We start from the raw sequence: 22,282 nt of genomic DNA on the forward strand, positions 1-22,282 counted from the left end.
CCTTCCCTTTTGTATAAATAATTTACTTTCTACTCGTGATTAAATACCCTTGTCTGTGAGTGCATACACCCTACGTTGGGTAGGTGACCAGAGGGCCTTCAGCGGTGAGTCCCGGAACTGGGTTTTAGGGACCTGGGAGGGGAGGGAAGAGGGCGGGGTAGGCTGTGGGCGTCACTGAGTGGCCCCGCCCCTCCTTCCGCGACTTGGGCGCCGGTGGCGCCATCTTACCCGGGTGCGGGAGGGGTCACAGGTCAGTGCCGGAGCCTCCGCGAGTGAAGGAAGACGAAGTGCGTGACCTGACCGGCTGTGGTGTTCCAGTCCCCACTGACCAGTAGGAGCAGCAGGGCGTCGGCTTGTGAGGCAGAGGGGTGGGGAGTGGCGACGGAGGAGCAGCTGGGGGTGGGGAGGGGGTTCGGAGGAGAATGGGGAGGGGGCGGAACCTCGGGTACCGCAGACGTGAGAGGACTCCTGCGGCCTAAGGGACCGCATCCCTTTCTTCCCAAAACTTTCTCCTTGTCCCTACTGTGCCGGGACCTAAATTTATTTGTATCTTTTTATTTTTCTCTTTGGAAAAAGTAAAACCTGTGATGTGTCATGTGACTGAACTGTTTAGGAGGGAGGGTGAAGATGTGGGGGGTTTCTTAGGGCCACCAGAAAGGGTGCAGTGGTGAGCAAGAGGGACAGGCCAGAGTATGTATGGAAAGGTAAGGCACTGGCTTGAGGGCTGTCGCCATGGTGTCTCCATCCTGGATTAAGCATTTCCTCCTCCTTTTCTAGGTGGCTTTTCCTCGGGGCAGCCCAGGAAGGCCCCAAGAGGACAATGGATTCTGGAACTCGCCCAGTTGGTAGCTGCTGTAGCAGCCCCGCTGGGCTCTCACGGGAGTACAAACTAGTGATGCTGGGTGCTGGTGGTGTAGGGAAGAGTGGTAGGTAACATTTTCCATTTGACAGGAAGCATGGATGAAAAGTACTTAAATGACCAGATGGGATACTTGCTATCTTGCAATGTTAATACTTAAAATTCTCTCTGTGGGTCACCTTTGTGAGGATTTGACTTTTATTTCTTCTTTTGAAGCCATGACCATGCAGTTCATCAGCCACCGATTCCCAGAAGATCATGATCCCACCATTGGTAAGCCAGATCATCACTTATATTTCCAAATATACCCCATAAAAATATCTTAATGACTATCAGTGGTTTCTAACTATTTATATTCTGAGCTTTTTTTGGAGTCTAATTCAGATTTATTTAGAAACAAGGGTATCAGCAATTGGTAAGCAACTGAATATTTCTTTTTTTTCAGACTTTATGTCATAAGCCATATTTAGTCTTAGTCTCTTACTGAACATTAATGGGACAACTCTCTTTGTTGTATTTTTTTATGGTTGTATACAGGCCACTTAACGAAGCCTTTTCTTGCTGTCACTTCTCTAAGGGTATGACTTGAGACTCGCTCAGTAACTGTGAGTCAGCTGGTTTGAACTTCCACAAAAGGAAGCAGAAAAACGAGTAGAGCCAGGCTGCTGAACTCTTACAACCCAGACATGCCAAGCCTGGACATCTTGCACTTCGAGCTCTTCATTTACTTCCTTATATCTTCAGTTCATTACATAGTAATGTCTTCTCTCATGTCTTTCTTTTTTTTTTTTTTTTGACATGGAGTCCCACACTGTCTCCCAGGCTGGAGTGCAATGGCGCGATCTCCGGTCACTGCAACCTCCGCCTCCCGGGTTCAAGCAATTCTCCTGCCTTAGCCTCCTGAGTAGCTGGGATTACAGGTGTCTGCCACCACACCCAGCTAATTTTTGTATTTTTAGTAGAGATGGGATTTCACTATGTTGGCCAGGCTGATCTCAAACTCCTGACCTCAAGTAATCCATCCACCTCGGCCTCCCAAAGTACTGGGATTACAGGTGTGAGCCACCGCGCCCAGCCCTCCGATGTCTTTTATGGTCCTTAACTCTTGTTGCAGAACGCTAGTAGAGTAAAAAAGTCATTTTGTTTGCTTTGACTTTTTTTTTTTTAATTGCTAGTCTCTACAAAGACTAAGAACATTACTGTTATTCCTAAACCATAAGGAAGCAGGTTTGATTCTAAGGGTTTATATCCTAATATGAAAGGAAAATGGATGTGGGAATGGGAGAGGGCACAGAAAGTCAGCTGTACTGTTATTTTCTTTTTCTTTTTTTTTTTTTGGAGACGGTGTCTCACCCTGTTGCCCAGGCTGGAGTGCAGTGGCACGATCTCGGCTCACTACAAGCTCTACCTCCCAGGTTCATGCTGTTCTCCTGTCTTAGCCTCCCGAGTATCTGGGACTACAGGCGCCCGCCACCATGCCCTGCTAATTTTTTTTTGTATTTTTAGTAGAGATGGGATTTCACCGTGTTAGCCAGGATGGTCTCAATCTCCTGACCTCGTGATCCCCCCACCTCGGACTCCCAAAGTGCTGGGATTACAGGCGTGAGCCACTGCACCCGGCCTTGTTATTTTCAGTATGTGACACTCTTTGCTATGATCCTAGTTCTCTAGGAAGGATTTCCATTGGGTCAGGCCTCTGCTGCTCTGTTTCCCACAAAGCCAATAATGTTTCGTGGTGGCCCAGCTTTGGTATGGTCATTTCATACAGCAGATGATTCCAGGGATGGGAAAAATAGAAAAAGTCTTGACTTTTTCATGTACTATATCAAATTTAGAACATTGTTCAGAGATTCAGGCCGGGCGCGGTGGCTCATGCCTATAATCCCAGCACTTTGGGAGGTCGAGGTGGGTGGATCACCTGAGGTCAGGAGTTCGAGACCAGCCTGGCCAACATGGTGAAACCCCATCTCTACTAAAAATACCAAAACTAGCCGGGCGTGGTGGCGGGTGCCTGTAATCCCAGCTACTGCGGAGGCTGAGGCAGGAGAATTGCCTGAACCTGGGAGGCGGAGGTTGCAGTCAGCGGAGATAGCGCCATCACACTCCAGCCTGGGGGATAAGAGCGAGACTTTGTCTCAAAAAAATAAAAAAACATTGTTCAGAGATTCAAATTATGGCGGGAGTTCTAGGAATAAAATGAATTTAGGGCTTACGCATATTTACTTGAGAAGTCCAGAAGCATCTTTTCCTTTCTTTTTTTTTTTTTTTTTGAGATGAAGTCTGGCTCTGTCACCCAGGCTGCAGTGCAGTGGCGCGGTCTTGGCTCACTGCAAGCTCTGCCTCCCGGGTTCACGCCATTCTTCTGCCTCAGCCTCCTGAGTAGCTGGGACTACAGGCGCCCGCCACCACGCCCGGCTAATTTTTTGTAGCTTTAGCAGAGATGGGGTTTCACTGTGTTAGCCAGGATGGTCTCGATCTCCTGACCTCGTGATCCGCCTGCCTCAGCCTCCCAAAGTGCTGGAATTACAGGCGTGACCCACTGCGCCCGGCCGCATCTTTTCCTTTCTTTAAAGTAAAACTCAAATACTCGTCTCCTGTAAGAGTTATCTGTTTTAATCGATTTTCCTCCAGTTAACTACTCTCCTGGCAATATTAACTGATTCAACAGCAAATACTTATGTCTCCTGAGTTTCTATTATGTGCCAAGCACTGCTTACCCTCAGGGTACAGTGGTGATCAAAAAGATGAGGTTTCTGTTCTTGAGTTTATAATTTAGTGCATTTGATTTCCAGCTCTGGCTGTAAACTCAGAAAAACTTCACATTGTAACTGGTAGAGATACAAAAGCATACAAGGCCGGGCACGGAGGCTTACGCCTGTAATCCTAAGCCTGTAATCCTGTAATTGAAGCACTTTAGGAGGCCTAGGCACCTGAGGTCAGGAGTTCAAGACTAGCCTGGCCAACATGGTAAAACCCCGTCTCTACTGAAAATACAAAAATTAGCTGGGCGTGTTACTGCTGCATGCCTGTAATCCCAGCTACCCAGGAAGCTGAGGTGGGAGAATTCCTTGAACCCAGGAGGCAGAGGTTGCAGTGAGCCGAGATTGCACCACTGCACTCTGGCCTGAGCAACAGAGTGAGACTTTGCCTCAAAAAAAAAAAAAAAAAAAAAAAAAGCATATGAATGTGTGCATGTGTATATATAAATTATATACACAAGTGCATGTGTATGTGTAGCTAAAATATTATGAAACTTTACCTCACTGCATCTGGTGCACTCTGATATTTTCTTTTTTTTTTGAGACAGGGTCTCACTCTGTTGCCCAGGCTGGAGTGCGGTGTTGTGATCTTGGCTCACTGCAGCCTGGACCCCCTGGGTTCAAGTGATCCTCCCACCTCACCCTACCAAATACCTGGGACTGCAGGCATAGGCCACTAAGCCCAGCTAATATTTTTGGTTTTTTAGTAGAGATGAGGTCTTGCTCTGTTGCCCAGGCTGGTCTCAAACTCCTGAGCTCAAGTGATCCTCCCTCCTGGACCTCCCAAAGCACTGAGATTACAGGCGTGAGAGCCACCGTACCTCACCCACTCTGGTATTTTCTTTTTTTTTTTTTTTTTGAGATGGAGAATTTTGCTCCTGTTGCCCAGGCTAGAGTCCAGTGGCACAATCTTGGCTCACTGCAACCTCCGCCTCCCAGTTCAAGCGATTCTCCTGCCTCAGCCTCCCAAGTAGCTGGGATTACAGGCGCCTGTGACCACATCCAGATAATTTTTGTGTTTTTAGTAGAGATGGGGTTTCACCACATTGGCCAGGCTGGTCTTGAACTCCTGACCTCAGGTGATCCACCCACCTCAGCCTCCCAAAGTGCTGGGATTACAGGCGTGAACCACTGCGCCCGGCCTGGTATTTTCTATTTTTATTTACGTTTCTGCTTGTTTATTTTAATGCTGGTCCCGGCCCATTAAGTACATTTCACAACTCACTAATCCTAATGAATAATTGAGAAGCATTGATTTAATGAGCTCTTCATCTTTGAGGAAGAGTCAGAAGCAGGAATTCAAGAAAAAATGTTAAAAGGAAATACATTGAGATGTAAGCAGCAGTTGTTAAGTGAATGAAATATTGAGTGGTTTTTTTTCTCTTTTTAATTTTCTATATTTTCCAAGATTACTATAGTAATATGCATAAAGAAATTTGCTTTCAGAAAAGAGAAATTACGAAACTGTGGATTATTTAGAAAATAGTCAATTAGACCGGGTGCGGTGGCTCACGCCTGTAATCCCAACACTTTGGGAGGCTGAGGCAGGTGGATCATTTGAGGTCAGGCGTTCAAGACCAGCCTGGCCAACATGGTGAAACCCTGTCTATACTAAAACTACAGAAATTAGCCGGGCAGTAGTGGCATGTGCCTGTAATCCCAGCTACTCAGGAGGCTGAGGCAGGAGAATCCCTTGAGCCTGGGAGGCAGAAGTTGTGGTGAGCCGAGATCATGCCACTGCACTCCAGTCTGGGTGATAGAGTGAGACCCTGTCTCAAAAAAAAAAAAAAAAAAAGGGAATTATATATTTTTTTCCTTTTTTGTAGTAATGAGGAGGAAGTATAACACATGGTTAATAATGCTTTTCAGTTCAGCAGTCTTGGGTTTTAATCCTCATTCTGTCACTAATTAACTAATTTAGAGAAGACATTAATATTTTCAAGTTGAATTCTTTAGCTGTAAAATGGAGGTAATAATGCCTACTTCATTGAATTATTGTGATTATTGAAGAATTAATATATATAAGCTACTTAGTATAATATTTGGTAGATAATAACTATTTAATAAATGGTAAAGTTACTTTTCAGGCCTAATTTCTGTTTTTTTCCCCTAAGAGATGGGGTCTCCGCTGGGTGCAGTGGCCCACACCTGTAATACCAGCACTTTGGGAGGCCAAGACAGGAGGATTGTTTCAACCCAGGAGTTCGAGACTAGCCTGGACAATATTGCAAAACCCTATGTCTACCAAAAATACAAAAAATTAGCCAGACATGATGGTAGCACGCCTGTAGTTCCAGCTACTTGGGAGGCCGAGGTGGGAGAATCACTGGAGCCTGGGAAGTCAAGGCTACAGTGAACCGAGATTGCACCACTGCACTCCAGCCTGGGTGACAGTGAGACCCTGTCTCAAGAAAAAAAAAAGATGAGCTCTTGCTGTGTTGCCCAGGCTGGTCTTGAACTCCTGGGCTCAAACAATACTCCTGTCTCAGTCTCCCAAGTATCTGGGATTATAGGCAGTCACCACTGTACCCAGCTGGCCTAATTTTTTTAAGAAAGACATCTTCTCAGAATCCTTTTTTAGCTTAGAATTGTAGGCGAAATCTTCAGCTATGAATAAACTACATCATCACCTATGTGGAAAAAAAAACTTCAGCTGAAGACTCAGTTTATGTATCTCAGTGGATTTAGCATGCTTCCTGAGAAAATGCGGGCATTTAACGAATTTGGATACAATGTACTACTCTGTAAGATGAGTTTTAAATAGGCATTTCTTCCTGCATTTATGACTTTATAGTACACCTTTCTTCCCTCCTGTAGAAGATGCTTATAAGATCAGGATCCGTATTGATGATGAGCCTGCCAATCTGGACATTTTGGATACAGCTGGACAGGTATTAAATCCCAGAATGTTATGAGTAAAGGCTTTTTTACTCTAGCAAAGGGGAGGGGAAGTCCTACGCAGAGAAGATCACTAGTTTATCTCTCTTAATTTTTCATGCACTCTGACTCAGGATAGCAGGTAATTGACATGCATTTTCTTTAATCTGAAAGAAATAGCTAATTGTGTGTGTAGTTGCGCTAGATTGCGTCAATACATAATGACCCTTGTTTCCCTCTAGGCAGAGTTTACAGCCATGCGGGACCAGTATATGAGGGCAGGAGAAGGGTTTATCATCTGTTACTCTATCACGGATCGTCGAAGTTTCCATGAAGTTCGTGAGTTTAAACAGCTTATTTATCGAGTCCGACGTACAGATGATACACCTGTGGTTCTTGTGGGAAACAAGTCAGATCTCAAACAGCTAAGACAGGTGAGGATAGAGAAGAAAATACTGTCTATAATCTTGTACAATTAGTCATTTTTGTTTCTTGGCTTACAGATTCTTGGCTTGGCTTACAGATTTTTTTGCCTTAAAATAGAAAATCAGGCTGGGTGAGGTGGCTCACACCAGCACTTTGTGGGGCCAAGGTGGGCAGGTTACTTAAGGTCAGGAGTTTGAGACCAGCCTGAGCAACATGGTGAAACCCCATCTCTACAAAAAATACAAAAAAACATAGCTGGGCATAGTGGTGCATGCACATGTGGTCCCAGCTAGTTGGGAGGCTGAGGTGGGAGGATCCCTTGACCTGGGGAGGTGGAAGTTGCAGTGAGGTTGGGGCTACAGCTCACTGCAGTCTCTACCTCCCCAGCTCAAGCAATCATCCCAGTTCAGCTTTGAGGGTAGCTGGGACCACAGGCGTGTGACACGACTCCCAGCGAATTGTTTTTACTTTTTGTGGAGACAGGATCTCACTATGTTGCCCAGGCTGATCTTGAACACCTGGACTCAGGTGATCCTCCTGCCTTGGCCTCCCAAAGTGTTGGGATTACAAGTGTGAGCCACCTCACCTGGCTGGAAGTAGTTTGATATTAGTCAAATTCATAATGCTTCTCTGTTAATCTCCATTGGAAAAAATTTTTAGGGATTTATATATAACATGTTCATTGCAAGGCCATTTATGGTAGCAGAAAATGAGAAACAGTCTAACTGTCCAAAAGTAGAAATTATGGCATATCCATAATTAGATGTATCAATTATGGGCTCCTAATAGTTTTCAATATTTTAGTGTAAGCATATATCTCTTTCCCTTCCTTTGTGTTTCTTTTTTTTTTTTGAGACGGAGTCTCACTCTGTTGCCTAGGCTGGAGTGCAGTGGCACAATCTCGGCTCACTGCAACCTCCTCCTCCTGGGTTCAAGCGAGTCTCCTGCCTTAGCCTCCTGAGTAGCTGGGATTACAGGTGCGTGCCACCACGCCCGGCTAATTTTTTGTTTTGAGACAGAGTCTCGCTGTGTCACCCAGGCTGGAGTGCAGTGGCACGATCTCTGCTCACTGCAAGCTCCACCTCCCGGGTTCATGCCATTCTCCTGCCTCAGCCTCCCGAGTAGCTGGGACTACAGGCGCCCGCCACCATACCTGGCTAATTTTTTGTATTTTTAGTGAGATGGGGTTTCACTGTGTTAGCCAGGATGGTCTTGATCTCGTGACCTCGTGATCCGCCTGCCTCGGCCTCCCAAAGTGCTGGGATTACAGGCATGAGCCACTACGCCTGGCCTAATTTTTGTATTTTTAAGTAGAGATGGGGTTTCACCGTGTTGGTCAGGCTGGTCTCAAACTCCTGACCTCATGATCTGCCCACCTTGGCCTTCCAAAGTGCTGGAATTACAGGTGTAAGCCACCACGCCCAGCTTTCTTTTTTTTTTAATTTTTATTTTAATTTTGTTTTGAGACAGAGTCTCACCGTTGCCCAGGCTGGAGTGCAGTGGCGCAATCTAGGCTCACTGCAACCTCTCTGACTCCTGAGTTCAAGCGATTCTCCTGCCTCAGCTTCCTGAGTAGCTAGGATTACATGTGCCTGCCACCACATCCAGCTACTTTTTGTATTTTAGTAGAGATGGGGTTTCACCATGTTGGCCAGGCTGGTCTTGAAGTCCTGACATCAGGTGATCCACCCACCTTGGCCTCCCAAAGTGCTGGGATTATAGATGTGAGCCACTGCACCCAGCGTTTTTTTGTTTTGTTTTGTTTTTTAGACAGAGTTTCACTCTTATCACCCAGGCTGGAGTGCAGTGGCATGATGTTGGCTCACTGCAACCTCTGCCTCAGCCTCCCAAGTAGCTGGGACTACAGGCGCCTGCCACCATGCCCGGCTAATTTTTTTTTATTTTTAGTAGAGATGGAGTTTCACCGTGTTAGCCAGGATGGTCTCGATCGCCTGACCTCATGATCCCGCCCACCTCTGCCTCCAAAGTGCTGGGATTACAGGCGTGAGCCACCGCACCCAACTTTTTTTTTTCTTGAGACAGGGTCTTGCTCTGTCACTGAGGCTGGAGTGCAGTGGCGCAAACATGGCTTACTGCAGCCTTGACCTCCTGGGCTCAAGCGATCCTCTTACCTCAGCCTCCTGAGTAGCTGGGACCACAGGTGTATACCACCACATCCAACTAATTTTTTTTTTTTTTTTTTTTGAGACGGAGTCTGGCTCTGTTGCCCAGGCTGGAGTGCGACACCTGGAGTGCAGTGCCGCGATCTCGGCTCACTGTAACCTCCACCTCCCAGGTTTAAGCAATTCTCCTGCCTCAGCCTCACGAGTAACTGGGATTACAGGTGCCCAACACCATGCCCAGCTAGTTTTTTTTAGTGGAGGCACGGTTTTGCCATGTTGACCAGGCTGGTCTCGAACCCCAGACCTCAAGTGATCCACCTGCCTCGGCCTCCCAAAGTGTTGGGATTACAGGCGTGAGCCACCGCTCCCGGCCCCAGCTAAATTTTTTAAAATTTTGTAAAAATAGGGTCTCACCATATTGCCCAGGTTGGTCTCAAGTTCCTGGGCTCAAGCAGTCCTCCCACCTCAGCCTCCCAAAGTTCTGGAATTACAGGTGTGAGCCACCAAGCCCAGCCTATTTATCTTTCTTAAAATAAAAAGTATGGGGAAAATTAAGATTGTGTATTTGATATCTAAAACTATTCCCTGTTCCAAAAAGTATCTTAAAAATAGACTAGAGACCGGGCACGGTGGCCCACGCCTGTAATCCCAGTACTTTGGGAGGCCGAGGTGGGCAGATCACCTGAGGTCAGGAGTTCACAACCAACCTGACCAACATGGAGAAACCCCGTCTCTACTAAAAATACAAAATTAGCCAGGTGTGGTGGTGCATGCCTGTAATCTCAGCTACTCAGGAGGCTGAGGCAGGAGAATCACTTGAACCCGGGAGGCCGAGGTTGCGGTGAGCCATGATCACGCCATTGCACTCCAATCTGGGCAACAAGAACGAAACTGTCTCAAAAAAAAAAAAAAGTTGACTAGAAATAGAATCATCATTTGAAGGCAGAAGAAACCTTAGAAGTAATCTAGCCTCCTAAAATTACAAAAATTAGTGCTATATGCTTGAACACCTCCAGAGTTGAGAAGCTTTCTTTGTGTTAAGGTGGTGGTGCATTCAGGTTTTTGGACAATTTAATTGTTTTTCACCATTACTTTTTCTCACATTTTGCCTTTAAAGGTCACCAAGGAAGAAGGATTGGCCTTGGCCCGAGAATTCAGCTGTCCCTTTTTTGAGACATCTGCTGCATACCGCTACTATATTGATGACGTTTTCCATGCCCTTGTCCGGGAGATACGTAGGAAAGAAAAGGAGGCAGTACTGGCCATGGAGAAAAAATCTAAGCCCAAAAACAGTGTATGGAAGAGGCTAAAATCACCATTCCGGAAGAAGAAAGATTCAGTAACTTGAAGAGAAGATGTGAAGTGTTTATCTGTGAACTGCAGTGCTGTATCAAAGCAGTCCAGTAACCTGCAGTACTGAGTATGGTGCTTGCTCTTTCTCCTAACTGATAAGAGGGACATGCCTACTAGGAGTTTTTAATGATGTGGTATTTAAAGTATTGTCTCTTAGTTAAGTATGATTTATTAACCCAGTGGAGCACTGTCTGCTTTTAAATTGTCACATTAGAATTTGATCTACCAATGTTTTGGGTTCTGTTGCGCTATTAATTAATTAATGTAAATTTGTTTATACCCAGGAGAATATGTATACCATGTGTGTTCGACTAAGTTCACAAGGGAAGTTTTTGGCTCTGCACTCCACATTATCCTTCAATTTCAATTTCCTGGGACTATCCCAGAGAAAGACCTCAGTCTCTTCTATTCACACTATGCTTCCTAGAGACTGAACAAAAATCACGTAGGGAAATTGGGGCTAATGAGATCAGTGCCAAATTTCAGCAGATACCTGTGGGGCTGACACCTGTTGCAGACTGTGGAGTGGTGAGATTTGGGAAAGTTGGACTATATGTTTGCAGGGACTTAAAAAGGTAGGTTCAGAACAGTATTCTCAGTACAAGCTTCGCTTTTCTAAGAAGTACACATTTGGCCCAAATTCACCGGGATAAGTGAGAACAGCCAGAAGCACATAAAATGTGATGAAGGTTTCTCCTGGGAACCTTATTTTACGCTTCATTTCAGGGTTTTATTTTTTTTACCTTCAAAGGTAGACATTTTGGGAATCATAACTGTATTACTAAACGTGTTTAATCAAAATTCATAGTTGGATCAGCCATTGCCTTGTAAAGGTTTATTTTTTCCCCACAGATGCACACACCAACACATTTATATTAATTGCTTCCTCCCACTTTGTGCTCTGTAAAAGAGCTACAGCTGGCAAGATGTTTTTTTTGGCCCTTCATCACTGATTGCATTTTCCATACAGAAGAGACATCAGGGGTGTGGGTAAAATTGTGTGTGTGCCTCCTTGACGTGGACAATCACTAGACTCGGTGCTCTGAGAAAATCTGCTATTTCTGTTTAATGGGTCAGTCTTAAAGCTTTAAAATTCACATAGGTGGAGTTTCTCATCTGAAGATTTCTTTACAAGGACTTTGCTAAGTTCACCTCAGGGTTATCTGAGCCTTGACCAAGTTTATCCTAAGGGAATACCACTTTGCTCCCTGTGCATAGTTTAGGAACTGTAGTCCTAGGAAGAAACAGCTTTAAATATCGGTAGTGAGTTGTCTGTTTTAAGATCAGGACTGTTTTGATATCTGACCTTGTTATATGCGGAGAGTAGATGCAAAAATGCTAAGAGTAATGCATCCTGTATTGAATATTAAATGTCACTGAAGCAATGTTTGTGTCGACTAGAAACGTAAGATGACTTGTGTAGCACCTCTTTATAAGCACACAGCTCATCTTAATATTTTCCATTTTTATTAGAGGAAGTAGGACAGAGTTGTGTTTTTCTTTATAAAACTAATGATAAACTAGATTTTTAAAAAAGTGACTGTTAGAACTTTTTTAGCTCTGAGTAGTGGTCCCTTTTTAAACTCCTGGAAACATTTTTGTTACCAAATAAATCATGTTTTATGGTACTCAGCCATCCAAAAGTGAAAGACCTAGAATTTGATTCTGTGTAGGACAAAAATCTCACAGGAACTATAGCACTTTGGAAAAGCATCAAAGTAGAAAAAAAATACAGTGCAATTCTATTATGAGAATATTTTACATTTAAACTGGTTTAGCACCTTTTAAGTTTAAAGCGCATAGCTTCTTATTACTAGTGACCTAGGGAATTGTTATTAACATTAAGCCATATATATATATATATTTTTTTTTTTTAAATAGAGATGAGGTTTCACTATGTTGCCCAGGCTGATCTCGAACTCCTAGGCTCAAGCAGTCCTCCCAATATGCTGGGATTACAGGCATGAGCCCCCACCTGGTCCAAGCAAGAAATTGACACTATATAATGATTTAAGGTAGTCAGGCAGTAGAAACATTGCCAGAAGGATAGAAAGGAATTTGGATTATATATAAGGAAAATAACAAATTGGTGTTTTTAAGACTATCACTGTCATATATTAGATCCTTGTATTAGTCCATCCATTAATATTAGTTCTATTTGTGGTGCTAGGTAGTTTGACAGGTATGATATGCATAAGTCATAGTTCTATTCTTAGTGTCATAAAGTGTAGCTAATTTATAAGCTCTAAGTAATCAGCTTTATCTAATTTGAGGGCATTAAAATTACTGCCTAGAACTTTGAAAAGAGAAAAATTCAGGGATAAGTTGAAAGGCACTGGAACTGTTCATGCCCATACCAGACCAGTAAATTATAAGATCCAGATGTTAATGTCCAGAATTAGCTGTTTAGAATTCAGAGGGGACATACGTTTTAACTTTGTCATATATTAGCAAGAATTGGTCTACTGTGATGTTTGGGGAGGAGGAGGGGGAAAATTTTTTTAATGCACTTGTATGTGAAGACAGTTTGTATGACATAATACAAAACTTTTAAACAACTTGGGCTTTCCTTTGCTTCCCTATCAGTGGGTAGAGTTTTTGGAATCATTGCAAAAGAGTTGTTTTAAGAAAAACATAACCATGAGATGTGATATTCTTTGGAATCATTGCAAAAGAGTTGTTTTAAGAAAAACATAACCATGAGATGTGATATTCTGCAAAATATGAATTCAAAAAATTTGAGTGCCCACCATGAACAAAACACCCATGTCAAGTGCTAGGGAGCATGCCATGGAATCCCCCTTCATTTGAAGAGATTACCTCTTGGGAGGAGACAGGAAAAACACATATGGAGAATGACAGCACATTTGCTACCTGATCAAGGGTTACTTAAAGTTGTTGTAAGTAAATACACTAAATGAAAAGTGGAAGAATGATAATTTTTTTTTTTTTTTTTTGAGACAGAGTCTCTCTCTGTCGCCCAGGCTGGAGTACAGTGGCGCGATCTTGGCTCCCGGCAAGCTCCGCCTCCTGTGTTCACGCCATTCTCCTGCCTCAGCCTCCCGAGTAGCTGGGACTACAGGCGCCCGCCACCACGCCCAGCTAATTTTTTGTATTTTTTAGTAGAGACAGGGTTTCACCGTGTTAACCAGGATGGTCTCGATCTCCTGACCTTGTGATCCGCCCATCTCAGCCTCCCAAAGTGCTGGGATTACAGGCGTGAACCACCCCGCCCGGCCAAGAATGATAACTTTTTACCTGAAGGTCATTTAATCTCCATTACTGTAAATGGCCACCAGTGTTGGTAGAGAGGACCTAGTTTGGGCGTTAAACAAATGGATTGTTTTGTTTTGAGACAGAGTCTTACTCTATCACCCAGGCTGGAGTGCAGTGGTGTGATCTGGGCTCACTGCAGCCCCTGCCCCCTGGGTTCAAGTGATTCTCCCATCTCAGCCTCCTGAGTAGCTGGGATTACAGGTGCTCACTACTACGACCAGGTAATTTTTGTATTTTTATTAGAGACGGTTTCGCCATGTTGGCCAGGCTGGTCTCAAACTCCTGACCTCAAGTGATCCACCCACCTCAGCCTCCCAAAGTGCTGGGATTATAGGTGTGAGTCACTGTACCTGGCCTGTCTTTGGTTTAAAAAAGTCTCCCTCTGTCTGCTAGGCTGGAGTATGGTGATGTGATCATGGCTCACTGTAACCTTGAACTCCTGGGTTTAAGGTGATCCTCCTGCCTCAGCCTCTTCAGTAGCTGGGACTATGGGCACCTGCCACCATGCTGTGCCAAATTTTTACATATTTTGTAGAGGCGGGTCTCGAACTCCTGGCCTCAAGCGATCCTCCTGCCTCAGCCTTCCAAAGTGCTGGGATTACAGGCTTGAGCCTGGCCCAGAAGTGGATTTTTATGTCTTCATTATTATTTAAGTTTTTTTTTTTTTTGAAACAGAGTCTCACTCTGTCGCCCAGGCTGGAGTGCAGGGATACCATCTCAGCTCAGTGCAGCCTCCGCCTCCTGGGTTCAAGTGATCTTTGTGCCTCAGCCTCCCAAGTAGCTGGGATTACAAGCATGCACTACCACGCCTGGCTAATTTTTTGTATATTTAGTACAGACAGGGTTTCACCATGTTGGCCGAGCTGGTCTCAAACTCCTGGCCTCAAGTGATCCGCCCACCTCGGCCTCCCAAAGTGCTGGGATTGCAGGTGTGAGCACTGCACCCTGCCTGTTTAACATTTTTGAATGGTCAGTAACTGTCAGTGTCCACTAGAAACAGGTACTGGAGGAGTGGCATTCCATTTTTCTTTCCATCTCTTTTTTTTTTTTTTTCCACTTGATTTAAAAAATCATTCCCCTGGTCGGGCACAGTGGCTCACGCCTGTAATCCCAGCACTTTGAGAGGCCAAGACAGGTGGATCACGAGGTCAGGAGTTCAAGACCAGCCTGGCCAAGATGGTGAAACCGTCGCTCTACTAAAAATACAAAAATTAGCCGGACATGGTGGTGGGCGCCTGTAATCCCAGCTACTGGGGAGGCTGAGGCAGAGAATTGGAATTGCTTGAACCCGGGAGGCAGAGGTTGTGGTGAGCCGAGATTGTGCCATTGCACTCCAGCCTGGGCAACAGAGCAAGACTCCATCTCAAAAAAAAAAATTGTTCCCCTCTTTGATTAAATTACTCATACTTAATGGCATTCCATTTTCTAATGTAACCTCTGTTAGAATAAGTAATGGAATTTCAGGTGAAGTATTTATAAGCCTCTTCCATGTATTAAGCACTGTTTTAAAGAGCTGTGAGTGATTCAGAGGAATATAGAATATGGGCTGGCATAGTGGCTCATGCCTGTAATCCTAGCACTTTGGGAGGTGGAGGCGGGCAGTTTGCCTGAGCTTAGGAATTCGAGACCAGGCTGAGAAACATGGTGAGACCCCATCTCTACTGAAATACAAAACAAAAAAAAAATTAGCTGGGCGTGGTGGCCCACACCTGTAATCCCAGCTACTCTGGAGGCTGAGGCACAAGAATCACTTGAACCCAGGAGGCAGAGGTTACAGTGAGCCAGGATCGGGTCACTGCACTCCAGCCTGGGCAACAGTGAGACGATGTATTAAAAAAAAGTGTGTATATATATATATTTATTTATTTATTTATATATAAATATATAAATTATATATATAAATATATAAATTATATATATAAATATATAATATATATAATATATATTATATATAAATATATGATATATAATATATATATAATATATATTATATATAAATATATGATATATATTATATATAAATATATAATATATATTATATATAAATATATAATATATATTATATATAAATATATAATATATATCATATATTTATATATTATAAATTATATATAAATATATAATATATATTATATATAAATATATAATATATATTATATTTTATATAATATATAATATATAAAATATATATTTATATATGTATTAATGAATATATTTATTTATGCGTATATGTATATGTATATTGTATATATATACACACCAAAAAATATATATATATTATCCCTGCTCTGGAGCTTAGATAAAATTTGTATATATAGCCAGGTGCGGTGGCTCACGCCTGTAATCCCAGCACTTTGGGAGGCCGAGGTAGGTGGATCACGAGGTCAGGAGATCGAGACCATCCTGGTTAACACGGTGAAACCCATCTCTATTAAAAATACAAAAAAATTAGCCAGGTGCGGTGGCGGGCACCTGTAGTCCCAGCTACTCGGGAGCCTGAGGCAGGCCAGTGGCGTGAACCTGGGAGGCAGAGCTTGCTGTGAGCCGAGATCATGCCACTGCACTCCAGCCTGGGCAACAGACTGAGACTCCGTCTCAAAAAAATAAAATAAAATAAAATTTGTATATATAAAACAGCTAGAGGTCAGTCTTAAAGTAATAAGTCATATGCTTCAAACTGGAAATGTTATAGGAATTCAAAAAGGAAGGAATTAGTAAATTTAGTAGACTCCTAATAAGTCATTGGTAGTGTTATGCCTTTTCCAAACTCGTACAGAAATGTGAAATCTCGCCAGGCGAGGTGGCTCACGCCTGTAATCCCATCACTTTGGGAGGCTGAGGCAGATGGATCACTTATGGTCAGGAGTTCAAGACCAGCCTGGCCAACATGGCAAAACCCTGTCTCTACTAAAAATACAAAATTAGCCGGGTGGGGTGGCATGCGCCTGTAATCCCAGTTACTTGGGAGGCTGAGGCAGGAGAATCAGTTGAACCCAGGAGGCAGAGGTTGCAGTGAGCCAAGATCGTGCCACGGCACTCCAGCCTGGGCAACAGCAAGACTCCGTCTCAAAAAAAAAAAAAAAAAAATTTTTTTCAATCAACTTGTTTTTTAAGTTCAGTCTCCATAGAGATTTTCAAAAATTGCCAATGCCAGGGTATTGGGAAAAGTTTTCAATTAGCAATAATCATGCCTCATTGGCTATAATCCTGTCACTGTACAAAGCTGTCCAATCAACTTTTAAACATATGCTGGGCACAGGGCTCACGCCTGTAATCCCAGCACTTTGGGAGGCCAAGGTGGACAGATCACAAGGTCAGGAATTCAAGACCAGCCTGACCAACATGGTGAAACCCCGTCTCTACTAAAAATACAAAAAAAATTAGCCAGGCATGGTGGTACGCGCCTGTAATCCCAGCTACTCGGGAGGCTGAGGCAGGAGAATCACTTAAACCCAGGAGGTGGAGGTTGCAGTGAGCCAAGATTGCGCCACAGCACTCCAGCTTGTACGACAGAGCGTACAAACAAACAAACAAACAAAAACCATGAGTTGGCCTTGAGACAAAATTACTGAAATGTTTATCTTTATCTAATAATGTTTGCTTAAAAAAAACTCATGATGAGCAGCTTTTGGTTCAGTGCATACATTCCACAGCACACGTGATCATATCATGAAGTCACTCAGTTTTTTGAACATAAGCTGCTGCAGTGGGGCCATGTGTCATTTCCTGCCCTTCCTGGAGCTGGTTATTGCCAGAGTTTATTGCAGTTTGCTCTGAGCCAGAAGAAAAACTTTAGCTCCAAAACATCTCCCACAAAATGCTTTCCCTAGTTTACTGGCAGTGGAGTGTGCAGGTGAGGGGGCAGAGGCAGAGAAATGTGTGGCTTTTATGAGGATGGGTCCAAGTGCTCAATACACTGCAATCCAACATAAAATCTCTGCTGCCCAGGAAGGCATGCACATCAATCTAGTCAGCCAGAGAAGTAAATTGTGCATTCCCACCCAAAACATTCTGGACACTCTTACTTTCATGTCCTTAGACTCCTGAAGAGAAATACATGGGTCTAGTTGCAACTAACACACACCTACCACCATCATCAAAAAAGACAAATCCAAAACCGATCATTATACCAAACTTCTTTTGAAACTCCAACTCAGAATAAGTAGGAAGAAGAGACAGCCTTTTCATGTTTGCTTTAAGTCTGCTTCCCAGACAATATTTTGTTCCCTGCCTGCCTGCCTTTCTTGGGTACCCGCTGCACGCCGAGCAATGTGTTGGCATTGGGAATTCAACAGTGAATTTAAAAAAAGCTCACAGTTCTTAGAATCTCAGTTCTTTTCAGTGGGCACCTCTAATTCTAACGTGCAAAATCTGACACAGATTTGGATTGAATGGTGGGAGAATGAGAAGGAGTAAGGGACACCTAGCAATTTCAACTGCTTGGTAAACAATAACTAAATGTTAACTTGGAAAAAAGCGTGAGAAGAAGCTGATTTGATGTGAGTGAATGTAAATCATGAAAATGTCCTGTTTCATCCGGGTGTGGTGGCTCATGCCTGTAAACTCAGCACTTTGGAATGCTGAAGTGGTACAGTCACTTGAAGCCAGAAGTTCAAGACTAGCATGGGCAACATAGCAAGACCCCCATCTCTACAAAAATTTAAAAACTAGCTGGGTGTGCTGGCGTGTGCCTGTAGTCCCAGCTACTTGAGAGGCTGAGGTGGAAGGATTGCTTGAGCCCAGAAGGTGGATGCTGCAATGAGCTATGATTGTGCCGCTGCACACCTGCCTGGGTGACAGTGTGAGACCCTGTCTCAATAGATGATTGATAGATAGATAGATAGATAGATTGATAGATAGATAGATAGATAGACAGACAGATAGCTAGATAGGCTGGGCATGGTGGCTTACGCTTATAATCCCAGCACTTTGGGAGGCCGAGGCAAGAGGATTGCTTGAGCACAGGAGTTCCAACCAGCCTGTCTCCACAGAAAAAATTTTTAAGTTAGCCAGGTGTGGTAGCACGTGTGTCGTGGTGGTGCATGCCTGTGGTGCCAGCTACTCAGCTACTTGGGAGGCTGAGATGTGAGGATTAACCAAGCCCAGGAGGCTAAGGCTGCAGTGAGCCATATCACCGCACTCTGGACTGGGCAACAGAGCAAGACCCTGTCTCAAAATGTAAATAAGAATGAAGAAAATGAGTTTTTCTCCTTATGGCCCTGTCAGAGCCTTTCAATTAGATTGAGATTTAATGTACTGTCTGGGCATGGTGGCTCATGCCTGTAATCCCAACACTTTGGGAGGCTGAGGTGGGCGGATCACCTGAGGTCAGGAGTTCGAGACTAGCCTGGCCAACATGGTGAAACCCCGCCTCTACTAAAAATACAAAAATTAGCCGGGTGTGATGATGCGTGCCTGTAATCCCAGCTACTCAGGAGGCTGAGACAGGAGAATTGCTTGAACCTGGGAGGCGGCGGTTGCAGTGAGCTGAGATCAGGCCATTGCATTCTGGCCTGGGTGACAGAGCAGGACTCTGTCTCAAAAAAAAAGAAGTAGTATTTGAGGTGAATTACCAGCTCCCCAGGCTTAGACACAAGACTTGCTCATGAATTCCCATACTTTTATTCAAAATTTTGTTAGCGCATCTAATACTGGGCCTGTTGAGCCTTAGGACTTCCTTTAGGACCTTGTTTCCTGAAGGCCAAACAGAGTTTTGAGCATTTCTTAGAAGTGTCCAGAAGGTGGTATTGACCCTAGTATAGACAGTATTAGGCAATTGGGATGTTCACCAGTTTACCATCTCGTAAAAGTTATACTAGTTAAGAATCGATATTTTCTCAGCTTTCTGAAAAATGATGCCCTATGTCTAAACTTACATTGCTCTTGAAGTATTCAAAAAAAAGCCCAAGCACTAGGCTGTTTGCCTTTTCAGACCACAAGAGGGATGGATGAGAGCAGTACTGGAGGCCCTTACTAGGTGGGCAACTCTTTTTTTTTTTTTTTTTTTTGAAGCGGAGTCTCACTCTGTCACCCAGGCTGGAATGCAATGGTGTGATCTTGGCTCACTGCAACCTCCGCCTCCCGGGTTCAAGCGATTCTCCTGCCTCAGCCTCCTGAGTAGCTGGGATTACAGAGTATTTCACCACGCCCGGCTAATTTTTGTATTTTTAGTAGAGACGGGGTTTCACCATGTTGGTCAGGCTGGTCTCGAACTCCTGACCTCGTGATCCACCTGCTTCGGCCTTCCAGAGTGCTGGGATTACAGGCATGAACCACCATGCCCAGCTGATGGTGGGCAACTCTTTTCTGGGAGTTTGTTATAAGGAGATCACATGAAAAAGCACCTTGGAGTGAGAGGTCTATAGAAAACAAGGTACAGTGGCTGGGCGCGGTGGCTCACGCTTGTAATCCCAGCACTTTGGGAGGCCGAGGTGGGTGGATCACGAGGTCAGGAGTTCGAGACTAGCCTGACCCTGGTGAAACCCCTTCTCTACCAAAAATACAAAATTAGCTGGATGTGGTGGTGCATGCCTGTATTCCCAGCTACTTGGGAGGCTGAGGCAGTAGAATTGCTTAAACCTGGGAGTGAGCTAAGATCACGCCATTGCACTCCCGCCTGGGCAGCAAGAGCAAAACTCTATCTCAAAAAAACAAAAACAAAAACAAAAACAAACAAAAATACAAGGTACAGTAGCTCCCGGTTATCCACAAGGGATACGTTCATAGATCCCCAGAGGATGCCTGAAATCATGGATAGTATCGAACCCTACATATACTTTTTCCTATACACATGTATCTATAATAAAGTTAAATTTATAAATTAGATTCAGTAAGAGATTATCAACAATCTAATAAAATAGAACAATTGTAAAAATACACTGTAATAAAAGTTATATGACTGTGGTCTCTCTCAGAATAGGGTATTTTATTGTGTTGTACTGTGGGTAAGTGAAACTGCAGAAAGCAAAACCCAGGATTAGGGTAGGGTGGACTACTGCAGTGCTCTTGGTTGGCTGCCCGCCCAGCATCTATTCCTCCTTCCAGAAAAACTGACATTTCATTCAAGAATTCACCTTTTTCCCATGCCCAGCTCCAGGACAGTCCTAAGTGATCTAAAGAAAATTCCATCCTCCTTGTCAATGTTTGGTTCAGAAATGACCGTGTTACATTTTGGATCAGGAAAAACAGATGAGAGGATTGCTAGAGGCTTTTCAGAATTTATTCTGGAAATAAGGCTCTCTTATTTTTGTGGGAGAGGTCCTGAGCCATCTCCTCTTTCCACCTGGAGGTGAATGAGGAAGCAAGAAACCTTGGGAATGGTTCATCAGATGAAAGCCACAGGATGAAGCTGACATTGAATGTCAGGGGGGACCCACAGAAAGAATCTGAGTCCTTGACAGTATTAGTGACCTTTTGCAGAAGTCAACTCGGAAGGCTGCCCCACCTTTGGACTTCCAGTTAGGTGAGCTGATGCATTTTCTTAATGTTTAAGCCAACTTGAATTGGGTTTCCTGTTAATTGTAGCCAAAAGTATGCTGAGTGCCAAGATAATCTTACCATCATTGTGATATGATGATGTTGTTATTTTTAAGACAGTCATCTAGCAAAAAGTAATATACAAAATTATATACATACCATGATTGCAATCATAAGATAGTTAAAACAAATTGGAAGATGTGCCAAAATTAGCAATGCTTGCCTCTGAGTGGATTTCCCCCTATTTCTATGACTTGAACTTTATTTTACATATTTTCTACACTGATTCTGAGTGATGTATCAAGAAAAATATGCGCAGGAGATAAGCTCAGAAGACAAAATGGTCCCAGGCATGGTGGCTCATGCCTGTAATCCCAGTATTTTGGGAGGCTGAGGCAGGAGGATAGCTTGAGGCCAGGAGTTCAAGACCATGGTCAATAGAGCAACACCCTGTCTCTATTTATAAAAATAAGTAAATAAATATAAAATATAAAAAAATAAAGAGACAAAGTAATTAAGATTTTGGAATCTTGACTGTTTTTTTCCTTTTCTCTATTTTCCAATTTTCTTTTTCTTTTTTCTTGAGACAAGGTCTTACTCTGTCACCCAGGCTGGAGTGCAGTGGCACTATGATGGCTTACAGAAGCCTTGAAGTTTTGGGCTCAAGGGATGTCCCACCTCAGCCTCCCAAGTAGCCAGGACTTCAGGTACACGCCGCCATGCCTAGCTAAGTTTTTTACTTTTTGTAGAGACAAGGTCTCCCTGTTGCCCAGGCTGGTCTTGAACTCCTGGGCTCAAGCAATCCTCCTGCCCCAGCCTCCCAAGGTGCTGGGATGACAGGTGTGAGCTACCGCATCTGGTTCCAGTTTTCTTTTTTTTTTTTTTTAAACGGAGTCTCGCTCTGTTGCCCAGGCTGGAGTGCAGTGGCACAATCTCAGCTCGCTGCAACCTCCATCTCCCGGGTTCAAATGATTCTCCTGCCTCAGCCTCCCAAGTAGCTGGAACTACAGGTGCGTGCCACCATGCCTGGCTAATTTTTTTGTATTTTTAGTAGAGACAGTGTTTCACCATGTTAGCCACGATAGTCTCAATTTCCTGACCTTGTGATCCGCCTGCTTCGGCCTCCCGAAGTG

General features: G+C 43.9%; 1 protein-coding gene and 1 pseudogene across 4 annotated transcripts; one reads left to right on the plus strand and one right to left on the minus strand.

Moving 5' to 3' along the window:
- Positions 1-171: 171 nt before the first annotated feature.
- On the plus strand, positions 172-12,955 carry RIT1 (Ras like without CAAX 1). 4 transcript variants are annotated; one of them, XM_009243176.4, is made up of 6 exons: positions 172-331; positions 778-926; positions 1,076-1,132; positions 6,436-6,509; positions 6,738-6,929; positions 10,162-12,955. In XM_009243176.4, the coding sequence occupies exons 2-6, from the start codon at positions 821-823 to the stop codon at positions 10,390-10,392; spliced, it is 660 nt and encodes a 219-aa protein (XP_009241451.1). In that variant the 5' UTR covers positions 172-331; positions 778-820; the 3' UTR covers positions 10,393-12,955. The 4 variants fall into 4 exon arrangements, with proteins under 4 accessions (XP_009241451.1, XP_003775600.2, XP_009241456.1 ...); XM_003775552.5 differs by having other exon boundaries at positions 220-704; XM_009243181.4 differs by having other exon boundaries at positions 284-368.
- Positions 12,956-16,792: 3,837 nt separating this feature from the next.
- Positions 16,793-16,898, minus strand: LOC112130887 (U4 spliceosomal RNA; annotated as a pseudogene).
- Between the last annotated feature and the right edge of the window lie 5,384 nt (positions 16,899-22,282).

Source organism: Pongo abelii, chromosome 1 (assembly GCF_028885655.2).
Source record: "Pongo abelii isolate AG06213 chromosome 1, NHGRI_mPonAbe1-v2.0_pri, whole genome shotgun sequence".
Lineage (NCBI taxonomy): Eukaryota > Metazoa > Chordata > Mammalia > Primates > Hominidae > Pongo > Pongo abelii.